General features: G+C 39.0%; 1 protein-coding gene across 29 annotated transcripts in view; it reads left to right on the plus strand.

Annotated features, from left to right (window-relative positions):
* Positions 1-19,731, plus strand: part of ANK2 (ankyrin 2) — a 340,186-nt gene that overhangs the window by 215,616 nt on the left and 104,839 nt on the right. For 25 of the 29 annotated variants that reach the window (XM_030479945.1, XM_030479950.1, XM_030479959.1 and 22 more), the window contains 5 exons: positions 7,516-7,614; positions 11,517-11,702; positions 12,395-12,418; positions 14,558-14,656; positions 15,479-15,577. In XM_030479945.1, coding sequence (XP_030335805.1) covers positions 7,516-7,614; positions 11,517-11,702; positions 12,395-12,418; positions 14,558-14,656; positions 15,479-15,577 — 507 coding nt within the window. The remainder of the gene's footprint in view (positions 1-7,515; positions 7,615-11,516; positions 11,703-12,394; positions 12,419-14,557; positions 14,657-15,478; positions 15,578-19,731) is intronic. The other 4 variants (XM_030479948.1, XM_030479963.1, XM_030479971.1 and 1 more) reach the window with 1 other exon arrangement.

Below are 19,731 nucleotides of genomic sequence, written 5' to 3' on the forward strand. Positions count from 1 at the left end.
AATTATTGCAGTGGTGTAAGTATAGAGTGGAAAACACTATTTATATTACTTGGGAATTAGTGAGACAGCTGAAGGGATTGTGCTATTTTCAGTGTAGGCTTCTTCTGTGTCACTACATTTCTTTTTCATTTATTTATTACAAATTAGTTTTGTGATCTGTCGTCTGAAGTAAATACTTTTTTGTTGCTTAGTTTGTTTAGCTGTTTGGCCTAGTAAAGTAGATTTACCAGCTACCTAAAATCCAGTAATTCCAGCCTTTTTCCTAAACACTTTTTTCAGCTTTAATCTTTACAGACTACGAGGCCCTGTGGGTCTCCTGTGGGTAATGAACGTAAGGATTGTCACCTAAATGGCACTGGTTGAATAATTTCACAGTAGATGAAAATCTAGTAGCTCTCTTGTGCCCTTACAGCTGTGCCACTTTACATTGTATAATTCTATGCTCACAAATGTGTCCATCTGATTTGCGTGTCATCCTTTTTACTAGCACTTTCCAGCTTTCTTATAAAAGCAGGTGATACCCCAGGAAAATGAAGATATACTAATGTGCTGCTCCTTTTGAAACACAGAGGAAAGAATCTGGTCAGAAGACATAAGGTGCTTCCATCAATACCAGAAATCCACAGTATTTAATTTAGCTGATTGTTGATGTACCCACAAGGTGGTTTTACTGAATCTTTCTCTCTCGTAACGTGGATATAGCACAGAACAAAAATCCCCTCCATGGTGGTGCTGTCAGTATCACAACGGTGCAGTTAGAGGGTCAGGAGAACATTGGGGAACAGAGTGTACTTTCTTCTTCCATTTCTCAAGGTTGAGCCAAATGGGAAGCTAGAGCAAGTCACTTCTTACAAAAAGGAAAGCATCTTGATTTATGTTTCTCAAAGGCATAATCTCTTTTTTTGCACTGCTATTGGTTCAGCATTTCTCCTTATGATTGGAGTAGAATCAGAGTCCCTGTTAGGGTCTCAAGGAGAGCATACAGATGAACATCAAACTCTTCTGAGTATTGCAGTGGTACATTCTACACAAATAGATCTTAGGATAAAGCATTTGAAGATAAAATCAAGCAGTATGCAGCTATTACATGTCACATTTTGGCGGCATTGATCTGAATGTTTGGTAGGCACTGCAGGCTCACTGGAGGAGAAAGTGCAGTAGTTTCTCGGGAGTTTTAGTTGTTTTCAGCTTGTGAAAGCCTGGTAAAATACACCAGTTTCAATACAGTTGTTTACTAAAAAAAAAAAATATCTGATTTTTTTTTTTTTCCCCCAGTTCTGATAGTAAAGATGTTACTTCTAATCCTCTTAAGTCACAGACGTGACAAAGGGTAGATTCCTTCCATCCACCTTTGCATTCCCAATTTCATGCTGCTTAAGTTGTCAGCTCTTGATTCGAATATTCTCAATCTCTCTGTGGAGTAGCCCACTTGCCTTTGACTGTATGGCAAGATGAGACTCCTCAGGCACCTTAAATTTGGCAACTTAAAATTACGTGCCATGAATTTCCATTGAGCATATTTTCACAGATTTGACTATTGCATATTTGCTTGAATATAAGTATAGATATAGTAGTCCCAATATTTCTGAGGGTTTTCTTTCCCTTGAAAAAGAATATGGATTATATGTTTGTTTTAATGTGGATTATATGTTTGGTTTATGGAAAACGATGTATTTTAAGGGAACAGAAAAAGAAATGTAATTAGTGAAGTTACAGATTATATATAGGGATGTGTGTATATACGCATATATTTAAATATATATATTAAAAAAACCTTCTGGATTTTGATATAAGCTAACAAACAAACAAAAATGATGACTTTTAAAAGTTAAAGTAGGTGCCTTGATCTATCCTTAATTCACCCTTCTGGCAGAGAATCTCTCCTGCTAAGATACAATCCTCTTATGGAGAGTTTATTTTTAGACTGGCTGAAAATAATGCTCTGAGCATAATGCACAACAAAGTTCCCAGAATTGTGCTATTGATGATTCTATCAAGATGTGTGTTCTTAATTTAGCTTGCAGTGTTGCATTTATTTGTAGCTCTTGTATTTCATTGATTGGAATGAGTTGCTTGGATCATTAGAGGACATTTCCTTCAATCACAGAATGGTTGAGGTTGGAAGGGACCTCTGGATGTCATTTTGTCCAGGCCACCCTGCTCACCCCACAGCAGGCTGCCCAAGGCCATGTCCAGATGGCTTCTGAACATCTCCAGTGATGGAGACTCCACAACCTCTCTGGGTGATCTGTGCCAGTGCTCAGTCACCCTCACAGTGAAGAAGTGTTCCTGATGTTCAGAGAAACCCTCCTGTATTCAGCTTGTGTCTGTTGCCTCCTGTCCTTTTCCTTCCCTGCATAAAGTTCTCCTGTTTGAGAGAGAATAGTCTTTGCTGGAGTGGAGATTACTGGAGATTGAGATAAAGGGAAACAGTGAGTGAAGGTAGAGTTACTTTCTTTTAACTGTTAAGGTGAGATGTAGCTATCACTAGTTTAGGCTAATATTTGTGGAAAAATGGGGAAAACAGGGAGATGAGTTGTATATCACTGCATAAAAATTTCCATCAGGAACTTGCCATTCTTGCAGAAGTTAAGCAATATTCTAAAGAATAGAAAAAAATACTGAAACAGTTATTGAACTTAAAAGACCCAGAAATTCTCATTATCTTATGGCATAATTTATGGTATATTAATTCATGACCATAAATCAGAAAATTTTATAATCCGTGTGAGCTGTTTAATCTAAGCTTATCTCATCCTTGTCCCATCCTTTGTGCCAGTATCAGTTCTTTTTGGGGGCTGGCTTAAATTCTAATGAGCAGAAAAAGAAGAAGGCATAGGGAGGAAAGTAGAGTAATTTCACAAAGGCTTCTCTTAGTTTATGTTAAGTGCCAGGTCCTATGAAGGAAACTCTGAAATGACCCAAAGAAAACTGAGCTGTTACATGGGCAGTATTTTCTGTGCATGATCTTCTCTGAATGTTGCTTGAGAAGTGGGGTTGCAAAAAATCTTAACTATTTTGGCTTTCGACGCTGAGAAAATAACCTTTTCATTTCCTTGATGTGAAGCAAAACTGGTGGGAGAAGGCAAGCGAAACACCAAACAAAAACCCATGCAGTGAGATAGAGTGGCAGAGGAGGTCTGGATCAGGCAATCTGATTGTGTTGACCCTTTGACTGGTAATCACATCTCAAAGAGTGAGTAGAAATGAGCATTTGCTATATATAAACAATTGTGTTAGATGTTGGTTGTCTCATCTTCCCTGGTAACCTTGGTGATCTTCTAATACAGCATCTGGATTTACATTGGCTATTTAATCACAGGATATGTTGCGAACTCTCATGTCTCATCTTCAAATAGGCCAACTGAGGGAAGAGATATCACTATTTTCGCTCTTTTCCTTATCAGTATGAATATGAAGAGATATATGAGGATATATGGCACATACATGATGTAGGTATATACACACTAAGGCCACATTTTCATGGACAAGCTCATCCCTCAGACACACTGGCTCTCCTGATCAGAGTTTGGCAGATGCGTGTTTCTGATCATTGGGTACTGCCATGCAAAGAGGCTTTCCTTGAAAGCCTGCCATACAAGAAAGCTCAACCAAGCCATACAACTGTTTGAATGATTTTCTAAATGCTCCTAATAATCCCTCTGTTTCTTCAGGCTGTGTTTTTCATTAGGGCTTCGTCAAAATTTAATGATACAAATTCTGAGTCATATGTAGACTTGACAATTTGCATTAATAACTTGAAGAATCATTGAGAGCTACTCATTTTCTCAAATTAGCAAGTAAGTCAGTCAATGTAGTAGAAAGAATGGAGTGTGAAAGATACTCTATTTGTTTAGTGTTAATTTCTCATTATAATTTTATATGATAGCAGTAAACATCTTGCAGTATATATTTGAAAGGATAATAAAATCTGAGTACTCTGTCCTTGCTACAAATACTCTGATGAAATCATTGTTTGAAAATGAATGTTATATATCATTACAACATTAATTTCTGTTTTTCAGATGACACACAAAGCCTAAACATACAGACGTACCATAATTACACAGCTGGGCTTTCAGGAAAAGTGTATTTCTCCTTTTCCAGGTCACATTTGTATGCCGCAGTTAGTATTTTGACTTTAATTATGGACTGTGTTTATACAGATTGGGATCAGAAGCTGAAGGAAAATGTATTGAAATGAAGATTCCCCACCCCTGGCCCAGTAAACCTTCTGTATCCCATTCCATGCGCAAAGGGGAGAGGTCGGTTTCCTGTGCAATATGTCATGGAGAACCATTAACCAGAATGTTGTGGATTCGGTAAAAGCTGCTTTGGGGTAGTGAAACAGAAGTCTAAGGAAAATGTTTTCTTCAGTTTGCAGAGATCTGGGGTCTTGAGCTTTCGAATATCTCTAGAAGCCGAACAGAGACCAAGTATTGGCATATAGCTCTTTGAAACTGAAAGATGAGAAAGTGGGAAGGGGATTTTAGATTAACAAGAGTAAAGGAAACGAAGAGAAGGATATGCTTTTGTTGTGGGCATTTCCATTTAACTGCAGGACTGTCTGAGCCAGACAGAAATTGCTGTGAAGGATACAGACAGATAGACAATCATAGAAACTATTCAGGATGGGAGGAGGCATATGGAAGTCCTGGAGTCTGGGGGACAGATGAGAAGGAAGAGCTGCAGCAGGGCTAACAGCTCATCCCATCAGTCAGAGCTCTGCCAAGGAGGGCCCTTAATATTGAGAATCCTAAAATAGGCATTTTCTGGCCAAGAGCCAGACATGTTGAGTTCAGGAATGCTGCAATTAGAAGCTCTGAAACCAGATCTTCATGGAGAAAGTGGACTTGACCCTGCCAGCAGGAAAAATCAGGCTTGACCTTGCCAGGGAGAGGAATTCAGGGGAAGCTTTTCCAGTGTGTTTTGGTATAGGCAGTTTTGCATATAGACCTTGGAATGGTGTTGCAATTTCCAAAATAAGCCAGATTAAAGAAATATATATTCATACAGTAGCTTTAAACTATAAAGCTTGAAGGGAAAATGAGAAAAGGCTACGAGTTTATGTGCAAGAATTTCCTCCCCCAATTGCTGTAGTTTGAGGTATGATTATAGCACGTGAGGAGGATATCCTTGATATAATGGGCACTCTTCTGAGTCTCTGTGTGGAAAAGCATTTAGTACTACTTGGTACGCAATGGTCATGAAGTCATGTACATATTGTTTATGTCTCCTAATCTAGGATTTATTGTCCTGATCCTGTTCCAGAATTAGGGACTTTAGTTGATTGAAAAAAGTAATATTCTTCAAAGCTTTTAAGCAAATTGATTTACTCTGGTTTGAAAATTCTCATATTCCCCGAATTTAGACTAGTTGGTGCGATCCTTGTATTCACCAATGTAATATTCAGCTAGGAGGGTTTCACAAATGGCACATATTACCAACTAATAAACTGCTACATTAGACTTTAGTATTAAAATACTTATGAGGTAGGTGGAAAATTACTGTTAGTTATTCCTAATAGGTTGCCATTTTGTTTCTTTCTGGACTGGGAAGGAAAACCAAAAGAGAGACAACTCAGCTACCTGCAGTTTTCCCTTTGCTACTCTGTACAAGGGCAATTGAAAAGAAACCAACTTGTTCATAATTCCCACTGCCAGCTCAGTCTCTACACCTGGAGACTTTTCTTTGATAAAAATAGCTTCTGTAGGGAGATGTATTTTTACACCAGTGCAACAATAGTCTTTATTACAGCGGAATGAGCTCATTGACCAGCGGCCCTCTGGGACCTCCAGGTCCTCATCTGCAGAATTCTTCTCTAACTTGTCATTCCCTGTTTGCACAGTTTGTTTTTCCTACAGCAGTGAAGAAACTTGTATTTGTCCTCACTGAGGTACTTTTCCAGCTCTTTTCTTGAGGATAACAGGAACCTTTCAAATTATGATCCTGTTGCGTGGTGTACTTGTAGGTCATCTTGTTCGTGCTGTCTGTAAGTCTTATAAGAGCACTCTATTCTGTCCTTTGAGTCATTACTGAGAATATTGGATAATACCTGCTAGGGACAGACCTCTGTCCAATGCCTTTCAAAATACATCTCAGTGTCAAGGTTTTAGCATTGAACTGCTGCTGGCTGTTCTCTGGGTTCTATTTTTTAATCCTCTGTCCCAAGGTTGTTGATGGAAGTGCCAGAACATTATGCAAAGCAGTAATAAAAGACTTGGTATAACATATATGTTATATATCACATGACATATACAACATAAATGACATCTATTGCCTGAGCAATCTTTGACATTTGTAAATGCAGAGGGGGGTTGTAAAGACGTAGTACAGTTATTGTATAACTGTATTATATAGTGACTGAAAAATGAGATTTCATTTCATTAGGAAATTATTGGAATGTTTCCATGGCAAGTTTGCTAGAAAGAATAATACTGACTTCTCTGAAACAAGGCTCTTGGTTATCACAGTATTTGCATCAATTCTGGCCGCTTGTGTAAATGCACAAGCTTATCATTCATTGTCACAGCATGCAAGATAAAATAAAAAATAATAAAAAACCATGTGTGAAGTCTGGTTTACAGTTTATGTTCTAGCTAAAAGTGCCATTCCAATACAGAAGAATGCTGTCAGAAATATAGGTGGTTGTGCCCTCTCATGTTATATGGTAATCTACAGGATATTAAAGGCTTTTCTAAGGCCTTTTTAACAGTCTTAACTCATAGAAGAAAGTTACTGATCAGGCAGACAGCTCACTTCCATGCGTTTCTTTCATAAGGATTTTGTAGCTCATTAAAATTGCTTGCATTAAAGTATTTTAATGGGAAGAAAGGACTTGTATTTCTAATGATGTTGCCTGTAGTTTGATTAACTTAGAAGAGGTTTTTAAAGTTACTGTATTATCCAGAGCAGATTAAGGACTCTAGGACATTTTGATGCATTTTTATAATTAAATGAGAGATGAACTTCCTGTATGGTCAGAAAGGCAGTTGTTACTTTGCAAGGTCGGGTTCCTTTATGTTTGATGATTTGCAATGTTTTATGTATTACAAAATTTTATGTAGTGTGTTAAGCCTTTGTCATCTCTGCTCAGCTTGTCATGAGGTATAGGCTTTATGGTCTCCAAGGGGATCATGTCTTTGCTTAAGTTAATGTAACAAATGGAAGAAACTCTTGCTTTCCTGTCAGCTCTCATAAAACTTTATTGCCAGCTTTACAGTCCCTGAGCATTACCAGCAAGGAATAGCTGTATGAATAATTAGTGTGTCCATTGCTTCCCTAAAATATGTGTCAAAAGAAAATAAGTGTGAAAACCATAGAGTTTTGTGGGTTTAAACGATGTTAAACATTACCATAGTAAGTTAAAAACCACAAAGTTATTCTGCTTACATACTTAAAACATTTCAGATAAAAAAGCACGAATGAATTTTTAGCTGTATACGTATTTGGGGTTCATTATTGTTGGTATACTCTATTTCTTCATGATAAAATTTTCTTGTATGTTCTTCCTAGAATGGCTTTACTCCTTTATATATGGCAGCTCAAGAGAACCACATTGAAGTGGTGAAGTATCTCCTGGAGAATGGAGCCAACCAAAGCACAGCTACTGAGGTGAGGTGTATTCCTTTTTTGCACACTGTTATTTTCTTTTGCCTTTATATCCAGATTGCTTAAAGCCAGAAGATTTTTCAAATGGAGTATTTTGAGAACTTTCATACTTTAATTTCAAATGAGCTTTATTTATGAGTCTTATCCTTTTTTTCTACATGTACAGATGACTGGGGTGAATGGTTCTGGAAGTGGTGAAAAGTCAAGGGATGAAATGCAGCCTGATACATTTGGCAGCAAAATTTCCATTGAGTTTAGTAAGCCCAGGATTTTCACCTTCAGTTTGTGCCTATTTCTCATACCAGCTTCCTGGAGACCTTTCTGGAAAATGATTGAGGCTTTGAAGAGAGGTCCCTAGGGCTGTAGAAATTACAGGAGGCCAAGGTGGTCAGAAGAATGGAGTGGATAGTAGATCAGTCACAGCTTAAGTGGAGAGGTACAGCATTTCATTTGAACAGATTTGCTTCCAACAAATCCCATGAAGACTCAAGCACCTAAAAGTGTCATCCCTTGAGCAACAGGGGCAAAAAATCTGGGCAGAAATCAGTGGATAGAATATTGTAGCGTGTATCTTACACTCTTGGCTGAATAAGGAGTCTTCTGGAGGAAGGTAGTTTAGAGGCTTGCTTCAGCTTCTTCCTCAGCAAGCTGCAAAGTGTGTGGAACATAATCTGGATGCCACGATTAGGATTATGAGGACCGTGTCCAGAAGGGTGCCTGTGTATAGTGTAAATAATATAAAAATTATTAGTATCAACAGTCAGTTGTTGACAAGCTTCCTTTTAGATCAGGTCATGAGATTTCAGATGCATTAATGTGTTCTGCATAGAGACAGAGAGTGAGGAACAGGCAAGTGCATGCAGAAGAGCAATGAGTGGAGTAGGAGCTCTGTGGTGCCTGGTTCCCAGAATCATTCCACAGTAGAAAGGGGCTCCAGGAGGTCACTTCCTCCAACCTTCTGCTCCTGTTCCCCTAAGTGAGGAGCAACGGCAGCTGGACCTCCTTGATCAGACAAGTTATTCTTTTTCCGAGGCTCCCCTGCGACTTTGTGTAACCTATGAATATTTGTTACTGTTGGTGATTAGCATAAATTGGAAATCAAATGACTAACAAGGATCACATCAATGAGCTCAGCAGGCAAAGTGCTGTTTTCTCCTCGGGCACTTTATTTCTACTGCTGGACCACAGGATATAAATGTGCAGAAGGATGGTGTTAATTGCTTAGTTCTGGATTTAACTGCAGTGCTGCAAAGCTGCAGTAACTTCAGTGCAAGCAAGGCAGACACCAAAGTAAGAGACGTGACTCCATCTGAAGAGGAATTCAATCGTAAGAACTTCCTTCTGCAAATGAGGTGATTTAAGGGCAATAGGTCATGAGGTCTGTGCTCATTCTATCTCCTGCTCTTCTTCTCTTTCTGCTGAATGTTCTTTTATTCCAAGCCAAAGGGACAAGTGAGCAGTTTCTGTGCTGCAAAGCGTGTTGGCTTCGTGTTTGTTCTAGAGATATGGATGTGCCATGTGAAGTGGTGATAGGAAAGTTCCTCTCCTGCCAGAGCTTTTGCTCATGTTTATTACTTTTCCCTATTCTGCACATAAACCTGCCCATTCTGGATTGCCTTCACAAATGCATGAATTTAAAATGATGGGCCATTTATGCTCACTCTCCTTTCCTTTAAACCGAACCACTAGTGTTAACAGCTGCTATACTGTCCCTTCTTTCAATGGATACTGTACCATTTAATGACAGCTCCGAAAATAATCCTCTTGTGGCCTGCATATACAGCGATCATGTTACACGTCAGCTTTCTGAAGTATGAAATCCCGTGTGATTGCCAGGCAACGTGGTAGAAACATGCTCCTTGTGAGGGAGCCGAGTGGAACTGGGCCTCTCCAGGATCCTGGCCCGGCTTTGGCCCGGGGTCACCTGCTTGCAGATTTTCTCCCAGTGACTTTTACTGGCTGTGATGATCAGGTGCGCTGGAAACTCATTCATTAGTTGGCAGGAGCAAGATGGTTATAATTAATGGGGCCTCTGCTTGAATGCAGACATTCAGGCATCACTGGAGCTGACAGTATAGTCTCACAGTTCTTAAAAAAGGCACAGGGGAGAAAAAATATCAATTGCTCCCCACTCTGAAACTGGGTCCAAGCCTGTCTTCTGCCATCAGGTTTTTAATTCACTGGACTTGGACATCTGCTCTCACTTTTGTAGGTTGGAAAGTAGTGGCTGTCTACTCTCTTATCACTGAACTCAGTAAGTTTTAGTTTCATGTCTTGCTGAGATGATGGTCTCAGTGATTTGAATGTTACAGAAGGATGGTCTGAGCCACTTTCTGCTTTCACACCTGCCCACAGTTTGTCTCCTGAACAGAATGGAGAAAATGGTACATTAAATAAGATGGGATGGCAGCCTGAAAAAAGGATGCCAACCAGATACATGGAGAGGGACCTTCTGTTTGGCATCAAAGTCTGGCTGTCCTCATGTGGGGAGGTGAGGAAATGAAATGTTTTCTCCGAGCTGTGGTCAGTCATCCTTTCCAGAAGCAATAGGAGAGGGAAGCAGATAGAGTTGTGTCCTTATAGAGAAGGGTGGAAGATAAAGTGTTGCAAATCAAATGGATGATCTTGTCTTTGAAGCTTTGCAACTTGCACTGCCTTTGGATATATCTCGTTTCCTTTCACGCTTATATGCGTATATGTACAAAATGAGAGTAAGGATAAGCTCAGTTTCATAGGGCCTCTAATCCAGGATTTGCTCTCATGTTCTCAGAGGCGAAAGGCAAATGCATTAAGCCATTTCAACACCTAATGTAGCTCCAATCTCAGAATTATCTTTACAGTTCAGCTGTTTCATCAGCTGTTCACCCTTTTTTAATTCACTGTACAGAATTTAATCTCTATTACAGAAACCATGGTAGTATCACTGTTACAATGCACCTACCCAGAGTTCTACACCAAAGGGAGTGAATGTTATTAGATTACTAAAGGGAAAAATTGCTTTGGCAATTCTTCAGATGTTTCTTTCAGCATATGTTACATCTCATTCCTTCCTAACTTGTCCTTTATTATTTTATCATCTTTCATACTCCTATTCCAAATGAATTCTGTCTCGTTCCTATGCCTTTTAGAATGTATCCAAACCAGTTTTTTCACTTTCTGGCTATAATCAACTCTTTAGTTGTTCCTCAGGTACAAAAGCAGGCAGTAGTTGAGCTGAAATAGCAAGTTGTGATTGTGCGACATGTTTTAAAACATTGGCAATTTGGGGCATGTGTGGAGAAGCAAGACAATTTGAAAATAATTTTGAAACCAAGCTAAAACTATGAATGAAAAGCAGAGAGATTTTTCTGACTTTGTTTTTTCAAAAAGTACAAGTAATTTAATATTTTCCTGCTTCAAATTAGAATAAATTTCTAAACATGACCTGGCTTTCTTGACTCATAGTCCATGCGTAACTTAGAATGGGAAACAGCAGGGAATGCCGCCAAAGCGATTCTTTCTTTCTGCAGAGATGTGAGATATTCAGACACACATTCTCTGGATATTTTTCACATCTGCTTTGTTCAGTGCTCACTAATCCTTACCAAAATATTGTTAAAAATATACTTTGTGGCCCATTTTAAGATGGGAAGTAATTAGAGGTACTGTAGAATGATCCGTCGCTTGCACGCGATTAAAAAAAAGACTACTTTGAAGTGGAAAAAGTGTGCTTCTGACATGTTTGAAATCCTATCTCAGTTGAAATATTGGGCCTCCAGTGTCGTTTCACTGGAGACAGTGGTGGAGAGGTAGAAGGCAGCTGGTAAGGTGCTTATCAAATGTTTGTGTGTGAACAGCACTGTGCAAATCACTGAAGTTGCACGTCCTTCACCTTACTGAGCATACCTTGTTTCCTTCTCTACCAGGATGGTTTCACTCCTCTCGCTGTTGCACTGCAACAAGGACACAATCAGGCAGTGGCCATCCTCCTGGAAAATGACACCAAGGGCAAAGTGAGATTGCCTGCTCTGCATATTGCTGCTAGGAAAGATGACACCAAATCAGCAGCGCTCTTGCTGCAGAATGACCACAATGCTGATGTGCAGTCCAAGGTAACGGGGTGCTGCCCTAGAGGCAACAAGGTAGTCGCGCAGCTAAGTGCCGATGGGCAAGAAACTTGAAATGGTTAAAGGTAGCTTCTTCTGTGGGGAAATACAAGTTGCTTGACCAGTAGCACCAGTGTTTAGCTGCACAGCAATTGCAAACTACTCATTTTTCTGCTTTTTAGTTACTCCTCCGATTTCTTTGGTAACCAGTTTTCTCTTGTTCTTTATAAACCAGAAGACACTGGAGTGGAAGCAGAAGCACTGTTTCCCTATTAAATAGGGACTTTTTGGGACTTTCAAACACTGGGATACACATTTACCAAAAGCCACCTGGTTGGTCAACAGTAGGGGATCTGCCAACAGGGCTGGCCCAGCCCAATCAGAACTTTTACGTACTGTAGAGGGGGATAAAGTTCCTGTGGTGCACATAAAGAATTTGTTGGGGAAGACAGTCTGGGTTATTCCTGCTTCAGGTAAAGGCAAACCCACTCGTGGGGTTGCTTTTGCTCAGGGACCTGGATATATAACAAACAAAGTTTGTTGCCCATGGGAACATAGGTTGTATTTAAAGTTAATGCATGCTTGAATGGCTTTTCCCATAATTAACAGCATAACTCATTTCAAAAAGCAACATAGTTCTTCATTTTGTGGCCAGTCTTTAATATTGTTCCTCTTTTTCCCAAACCATGCTGCATCAGATGATGGTGAATAGGACGACTGAGGTACCGAGATCCAAAATTTTTGATTACTTTTTCTGTTACTTATAATTATTTTCTCTACTCTCTAGCAATATTTCTTTATTATTTAGCACTAAAAGTGAAAATATGACTCTTTTTAAATGCATAGAGATATGTGGCTCAGCAAACCTATTTTTACTCATCCCTTGTCTTGGCATTTCTTCTTATTTCTGTCACTATTGAAGTAAACTTTTGAGAATTCACATGGGTTCAAAGAAGTCTGAAGCGAGGAATGGAGCTGAGGGGACAAAGATGCTTTTCTAGCTCAATTTCAGTAATTATGAAAATGCACTCTGTTGGCATAACTAAATTAAGGTGTCTGGCTCAGCCAGAATAATGGTAAAATTCATTTACCTTCTTTTACAATAAAAAAATATAATCAAATCCTCCAAGGTAGAAACTTGTTCAGAGCATCTGCTTGCTTTTACCATTGTTCTTATTAAGATCTTTCTAATAAAGATTTGAAAAATCTTTAAGGGATAGAACATAATCACAGTTTACCAGCCAAAGATAATATTACATTTCTCATACAGCTTCTGGAAATATCAGCTTTCCAAGCACTTCCACTAAAGATCAGGGGTCTGATTGACTAGAAATGTGATTAGTCCCGTAAAGATTATTGTCATGTTTAGGAAAAAGAATTCTTTCCAACAACATGGCATTATTTGAACGCCCACTTTTAAATAATGGAGTTTCTTGGTTAGATGAGGGAATGAATTTTCAATGCACCCACCAGTGTGAGCAGGTGCCATGAGGTAGCAGGCGATACAAGTTGAAAGGCTGACAGCTTCTGTCTGGCGTCTGCCCAAGGGCATGTTCTTTAGTGTGGTAAATAAATGTGAAGAGGGCACCTCTCCTTCACCCACCGTGGATGTTCCTTCTCTATACCTTGCCTTTGTCACCAGGCAGACATGTGTCCGTGAGTAGGTAGTTGTTAATGCAATGTACATTCAATTTATAGCTAAATATTTATAGTGTCATAGTTTGTGTCCAATATCCTCAAGAATACTATGAATTTAGTGAGTGTGTGACTCTGCAATGACCAGGATCACCTGTGGGCTGACAAGGAAGTAAATGGAATTAGGGTAAAATAGTTGGCCAACTGCCATAGCTTTTGGGACTAAAGTAGATTTCGGAGTGCAACGTGTGCCTACATTTCTTTATTCCACGAGTAGTTTAAAATGATTAATTGTGTGCTGAAAGAAATGAACCTAGTTGAAAATACAGTATAGTCTGGAAGACAAAAATATTTCTTTTTCTGTCACTAAGATCCGATCAAATCAGTGTACAGGACTTCAGGGAAACCTCAAAAGCAAGGTCCCTTCTACTTGAATTACTGATGAGAGTAAAAGCTTGCTCTGTGTCCTGGTTTCTGAAAAATTAATATTTTTTCTGTTGTTGTCAAGCAATTCTGTATCTCGTAGCTAAAGCAGGTTTCACCTTCTAGTGTTCAAGAGGCAGTAAGTAAATGGTGTATTTTTGGATGTAGAGATGGCAAAATTTCTCCAGATCATTTGAGATCCAAATTGTGTACAAATATAAATAATTATGATTTTTATACTGTTATTTATATTCTTATACTAAGTAGTTTCTCATGTACACCAAATTCTTGGGTTGCATATTGAATAACTACTGCTTTTTTAAAAAATAAAAAAAAAAAAGGAAGTATCTTGTCAATGTTTCTAATTCTAAGAGCAGCAAAATAAGAGTCCCAACAACTTTTGTTGTAATTTATCCAAAACCAGTAAACAGATGCAGCCCAAAAGACCCATGTTGCTTCCAGATTGTAATAAGAAACTTCCTTTATTTTCTTTAAGAATGGCTGATAGGTATATATAATAATGCCTAATGTAATAATTATGGCTAATATATAATTTCTGTGATGAAAACTACTCTTCTTATTGGCCACTGATTCAGGAGACTGAATTGGGGAATGAAGCACTTTTGATAACCTCTCATGTGAGAACTGCATTCTCTGCCTGAAAGACTGTGCTATATTACAGCTGAACTGTATAAAATTGGCACTATCTGTTTGTTTGCCAGGAGCTTTTAAAATCAGCTTCTAGTGAAGCCGATTATCTTGTATAAAATTATTTCTATAATGAGGGCTGTTTCCCTTTGTAGAGTGGCTTTACACCTTTGCACATAGCTGCGCACTATGGAAATGTCAATGTGGCGACGCTGCTGCTAAACCGAGGAGCTGCAGTTGATTTCACAGCAAGGGTATGGAGTTCTCTCTTTCTCTTCTTACTATGAAAGTGGGAGTGTCTCTTTGTGTAATTCTGAGTCAAGAGTAAGTGAGGAGCAAAGTAATGCGAAGTTCTGTTGTGTTCAAAGATGTCTTTTTTTTGCAGTAATTCTTAAAGGTTGCCTCCATGCAACGCACCAGGGTCCTTGGGAGTTGAGTAGCAACCAGTATTCCCAGCTGAAGGAAGCAGGCTCCTTTGACTAGCTCCAGAAAACTGATATTCTCAGAATGTGCCAACTCACTTCAGCTTTTCTGTCAGTTAGCCATACTCCAGAAATATATGAGGATTTATTGGCTTTTTCAGTATTAAGTATTTACTATACTACTTTAGTATATTTTCACATATAAACGTTTGTGAGGACTTTCACCCCAAACAGGACCTATTCCTTTACGCTGTTGGCATTACACTGGGAAGGTTCTTTCATGTAGGAGTCATGCGTCTGTGTACCCTGCGTATGTTGCGACGATTTAAATGCGTCAGTGTTTCATGAATATTGACTCATTGGGACTCTGATGTACGTTTGTCTATTTGTCTGACTCTGGGACTGTGATGTTCGCTGCTTTGGCAGATGTGCTGCTTCGTTTATTAAAAAAACCCAAGCAAATCAAGATTTTTGCTCAGAAAGGAATTACTAACTCTAGCTTCTATGGTGTGTGCCTAGCTCTGATGCTCAAGCATACTTTTGTTTATTCTCTACAATGTGATGGTCTCATCTCCTGTGATCCACACACAAATTCACCACCATTATATGCCTTCAAATTCATCATGCTCATTGTTTGTTCTTTTCATGGTGTAGAATGGAATCACCCCACTGCATGTGGCTTCCAAAAGGGGAAACACAAACATGGTGAAGCTCTTGTTGGATCGCGGAGGGCAGATCGATGCCAAAACCAGGGTGAGTCTTTCTATTCCCTGAATATGATGTTGTCCCTTTTTGGGAATGGATTGGGATTTTTTGCTTGTTTGTTTTTGGTTTGGTTTTTTTTCTTTTCGTTGTTGTTTTTTAAGCCAGAGACTGGGAACACGACAGTTCATTGCTAGGAATTCAGCCTCAGTAATTGTGTCTTGTTCTCTGTTCTGAAAGCGAGACTTTAGATGTGGCTGTTATAAATGACCCAAACCGCAAAAGTTCAGCTTAACACAGCTCCTAAAATGTTAAACACTGATCCTCACAAGCATACGCTTTTTGAAACATGGACAAAATATGAATTGTGACTCCAAAAATAATTTGTAAAGTTTTTTGGGTTTTGGTTTTGTTTTTTTTTTTTTAATTTGGAATCCTACCTTTAGTTTTCAGATTATTTGTTTTATGTAGACTGTTTTCTATGGTATCAGCCTAAAGAATGATAGATATTGGTGCCAATAATAGGAGGCAGAAATACTATTTCCTTTAGTCTCTGTATAATGTACCTACATGATAGAAGAAAAAAAATGATGAAACTGATCTTTCTGAGGAAATAAGCCTGTTAGTTGGTCCAGCTTCAGGTGACACGAGAACATGGGTGCTGCACAGCAGTGGGAAGTGGAGGGACTGCACTCAGCTAAGCCTTTCAGCCCCCAGGCTCCTCAATATGTGTGCCAGTCATAGCATGTCTTGTGAAAACTGCTGTAGTGGACTGCCAGTTACTCTTTATTGAAGAGTCAATATTGAAGAGTGGGAACAAGTAACCTGCTCTGTGCCAGCAGCCACTCACCTCTTCCCTAGACTAACTGCAGAGAATGAGGTGACTCTCCCAGCTGTCCTGTTGAAGTGCCACATCAATACTGTGCTCTCTATTTATGGGTGATTTCGCAATCATCCAGGACAAAAGAAAAAGCCATCAATTTATACAGGCAGGGTTAATTATTTCAAATGGGATTTTGGAGTCAGTTATGTGGACTGAACTGCACAGGACTCGTTCTTGCAAGCTGCTGTTCTTTAATTATTGATCTGCAAAATTGTGTCTCCAAGTAATAGAGGGTATTTTAGAACAGAGAGTTTAGAGCTGGACATAAGAGGTTTTGTTTAATAAAGCAGAAAGGGAGAGGATATTGCAGTCAGCTACCTTTCTGGTTGATTCAACCTCTGCAGTCACTTTGATATTAATTACACTAGCCATTTGTTGCTTGATAAGCTAGGAAGACAGTCATGATTATTGTGGAACTCTGTATGTGATTGATTTTCATTTCTGGTTATTTATGAAATGACATCTCTCTTGCCTTTTAAAATTATTTTATTTTATTTATTTTAAACTACTGATGATGAAAAGTTCTGCTTCTCATGAAGGTGTACAATAGATCACCCCTGGTCAAATTTTCCACAATAGGTGCCTAAAAGCTTATGGTAAAGGGGCTTGAAACGGTAATAACACACTGCAGTCAGGGTATTCCACATACTCATAAACAGAGCAGTCATACAGAAATGGCCCATTCAGCCTGTGGAATGACAGTATTGAATTCACCTATTTCCTGTTCAGTGTATACTTGCTTCAGCCAAGCTAAGCACAAGTGATTATAAAGGACGTGTTGGATTTTGAGAGGTCAAGGTGTATTCCCTTCCCAGCTTACCCGCAAAGATTGATGCGCAGTTGTGAATGAAACTGGAAGAACAGGACTTTGCCCAGTGTAGGTGGAAGGTGCTAATTTTAGAGTCTTCTCATTGTCTTGGCTTCCTGCCCTTTATCAGCTGCTACATTAGCTCAAAAACTATCAGCACAAAAATAGCAGTGAAAACCCGTAAAGGTATCCTGAAGCACACACATATCCCAGTTTGAACAGGCTCAGCAGCTTCCTCTTGCTTTCATCCTCTGCCTTCTCCCCGCTCAAAGGCACATGGTGGTGGTCAGCTGCCTGTACTTGACAGGGGGGAAGATTCCAGAGCTTCGGTTTTGCCGTCAGCATCTCTGTGGCGTGATTTTGTCTTCATGCCAGCTGTTTATACCATCTCAGTGTCTTTTTCTTTTCCCTTGGCTTTGTCCGCATGCTTTGTGTGCTTTGCTATGGCTGGGAGTATGTAGGGTATGGAAGAGGTAGGTTGGGTGTTGCATGCCATGCATACGTATGTTTTGTATATTAAAAGCCTCCTCCACCTCGGTACTAACATGCTTGCCTTTCCATATTCGCCTTTTCATTTCTTCTGAGGAACACCTGCATTCTTCCAGTAAACAAAGGGTGGAATTAAACATACTGCTAGGATCTTTCATTGCTGAATAGCTTGGGCTTTTATTCTTGGTCTCCATGCCACATTAAAATAAGCTCTGTGGCTAAAAAAGTACTCATTGCTTTCACTCAGCTTAATTTTAACTTGCTTTATCACATGACATCGGATGATGCATAAATTAAGATGCAAACCCTTATTTCAACAGATTTTAGATTAGCCTCAGTTTTGCCGAACTGATCTGTAAAATCTTTCTATGTTTGGAAATGTTCCATTGGAATGATCCATCAGGAACCCGTGTTGTTAAAAAAAAAAAAAAAAAAAAAGAAAAAATTAAAAATTACTCCCTCTTCAAAGGGAGTGCACGTGTCCTACTGCTCCATACTTAATGTTGCATGTCAAAGGAAAGCCCTGCTTATTGCAGGAATTACATATTTTTATTTTTTCTATACATTTCATAATGTATTTGCTGAAATTTTATGACATTTCTCAGTAGAGTGTGAAGATGTAGAATTGCTACTATACCTGCTTGCTGCACTTATTTTCAAATAATATTTAATTTCTTTTTTATTGGCAAGTTTTACCATTTTCCTCAACTAACTACTAAATAAGCTTTTTAAATGTGGAATTTCATTTCTCTTTTATATTGTATCTACAGCAAAAATGGAAACTCCATACCTACTCCAGTTATATTTAGCCACAGGCTGTGGTCAGGAATCAGGAACTTGTTTTCTAAAACAACATCTCCGAAAGATGGTGGAAAGCTCAATTTATGATTAAATGTATGTGATGTGGTCAAGAGTAACGTGCAATTATGAACTCTCACTTTGAGAGGAGGAAAACATTCACAGCCTTCCAGAACCATAGTAAGGATTATTACAGGGAGAATTATTTTAAGCATTTAAAGCAGAGCAATGTCAGCATGGCCAAAATACAGATGTTTCTATTTAAAAAAAAAAAAATAATAAAAAAAATTGATATAATGGAGTAGTAACAGTAAGGTTATGCAGGACATTGAAATGTTGCTATTTAAAGGATTTTAGGAGTATTCTTTTTGAATGTAGTTTTTGTAATGTCTTTATTTTTATCATCTCCCTATATAAATTGTATAGGAAAAAAAACCCAGAATGGCAAGAATGTGAGGCTTTTTCAGGTTTGCATGCTTTTTTTTCTTTTGAAATACAGTGTATTCACAGGCCTTTGCTACCTTACTGGTATTTCCACTTTTGTGGTCTATGCAAACACCCTTAGAAGGGGATGAGGAGCATGTTCACTTGTCTCGGATGCTGAAGTTGTCACACATTTTGTATTCTTTCTGTTGACTCTTGCCAACATTGAAATGAAATTTTCTTGCTCTGGGACTTCTCTTTAGACTCCTCTTGCAGGTTCTTGGCCAGAATATTTACAGTCAGAAAAAAAATCCCTAGAATGAAACAGAGCATCTAGTCTTGGAATGCAAAGCTTATTGTGTGGGGAAAGTAAACATGTTGTGTGCCTGGAGCGTGGCAGCTGGAGAGGGGACTAGACATGGTAATGGTGGGGACAAAGTCTGCTGTACCAGTTGGGTTGGAGAAGGGCCCTGGAAAAGAAAGGCTCAGCTGGAGCTGAAAGAAGTGGAAGGTTGGTCATAGAGATGGATGATATGAATGGGAAAAGAAAAGGAAGGAGTCTGTGGGGGGTTGGAACTCAGATTTTTTTGTTTTGGTGTTGGTCGGGTTGGGTTTTTTGTGGTGAATGTGCTGCAGACACCCCTTAACACTCATTCTGGGAACCTCCTGAGATTTCTTTGTAATCATGTCTCCTTTTGTATGTATGAATGCTAACAAAACAGGCACGGCACTGCTATTTCCACATAGCAGTGAGTTTCCTACCTTAAAGCCATTGTAGCAGGATCCTAATCCTCACTTGGCACT

The sequence above is a fragment of the Strigops habroptila genome, chromosome 3 (assembly GCF_004027225.2).
Source record: "Strigops habroptila isolate Jane chromosome 3, bStrHab1.2.pri, whole genome shotgun sequence".
NCBI lineage: Eukaryota > Metazoa > Chordata > Aves > Psittaciformes > Psittacidae > Strigops > Strigops habroptila.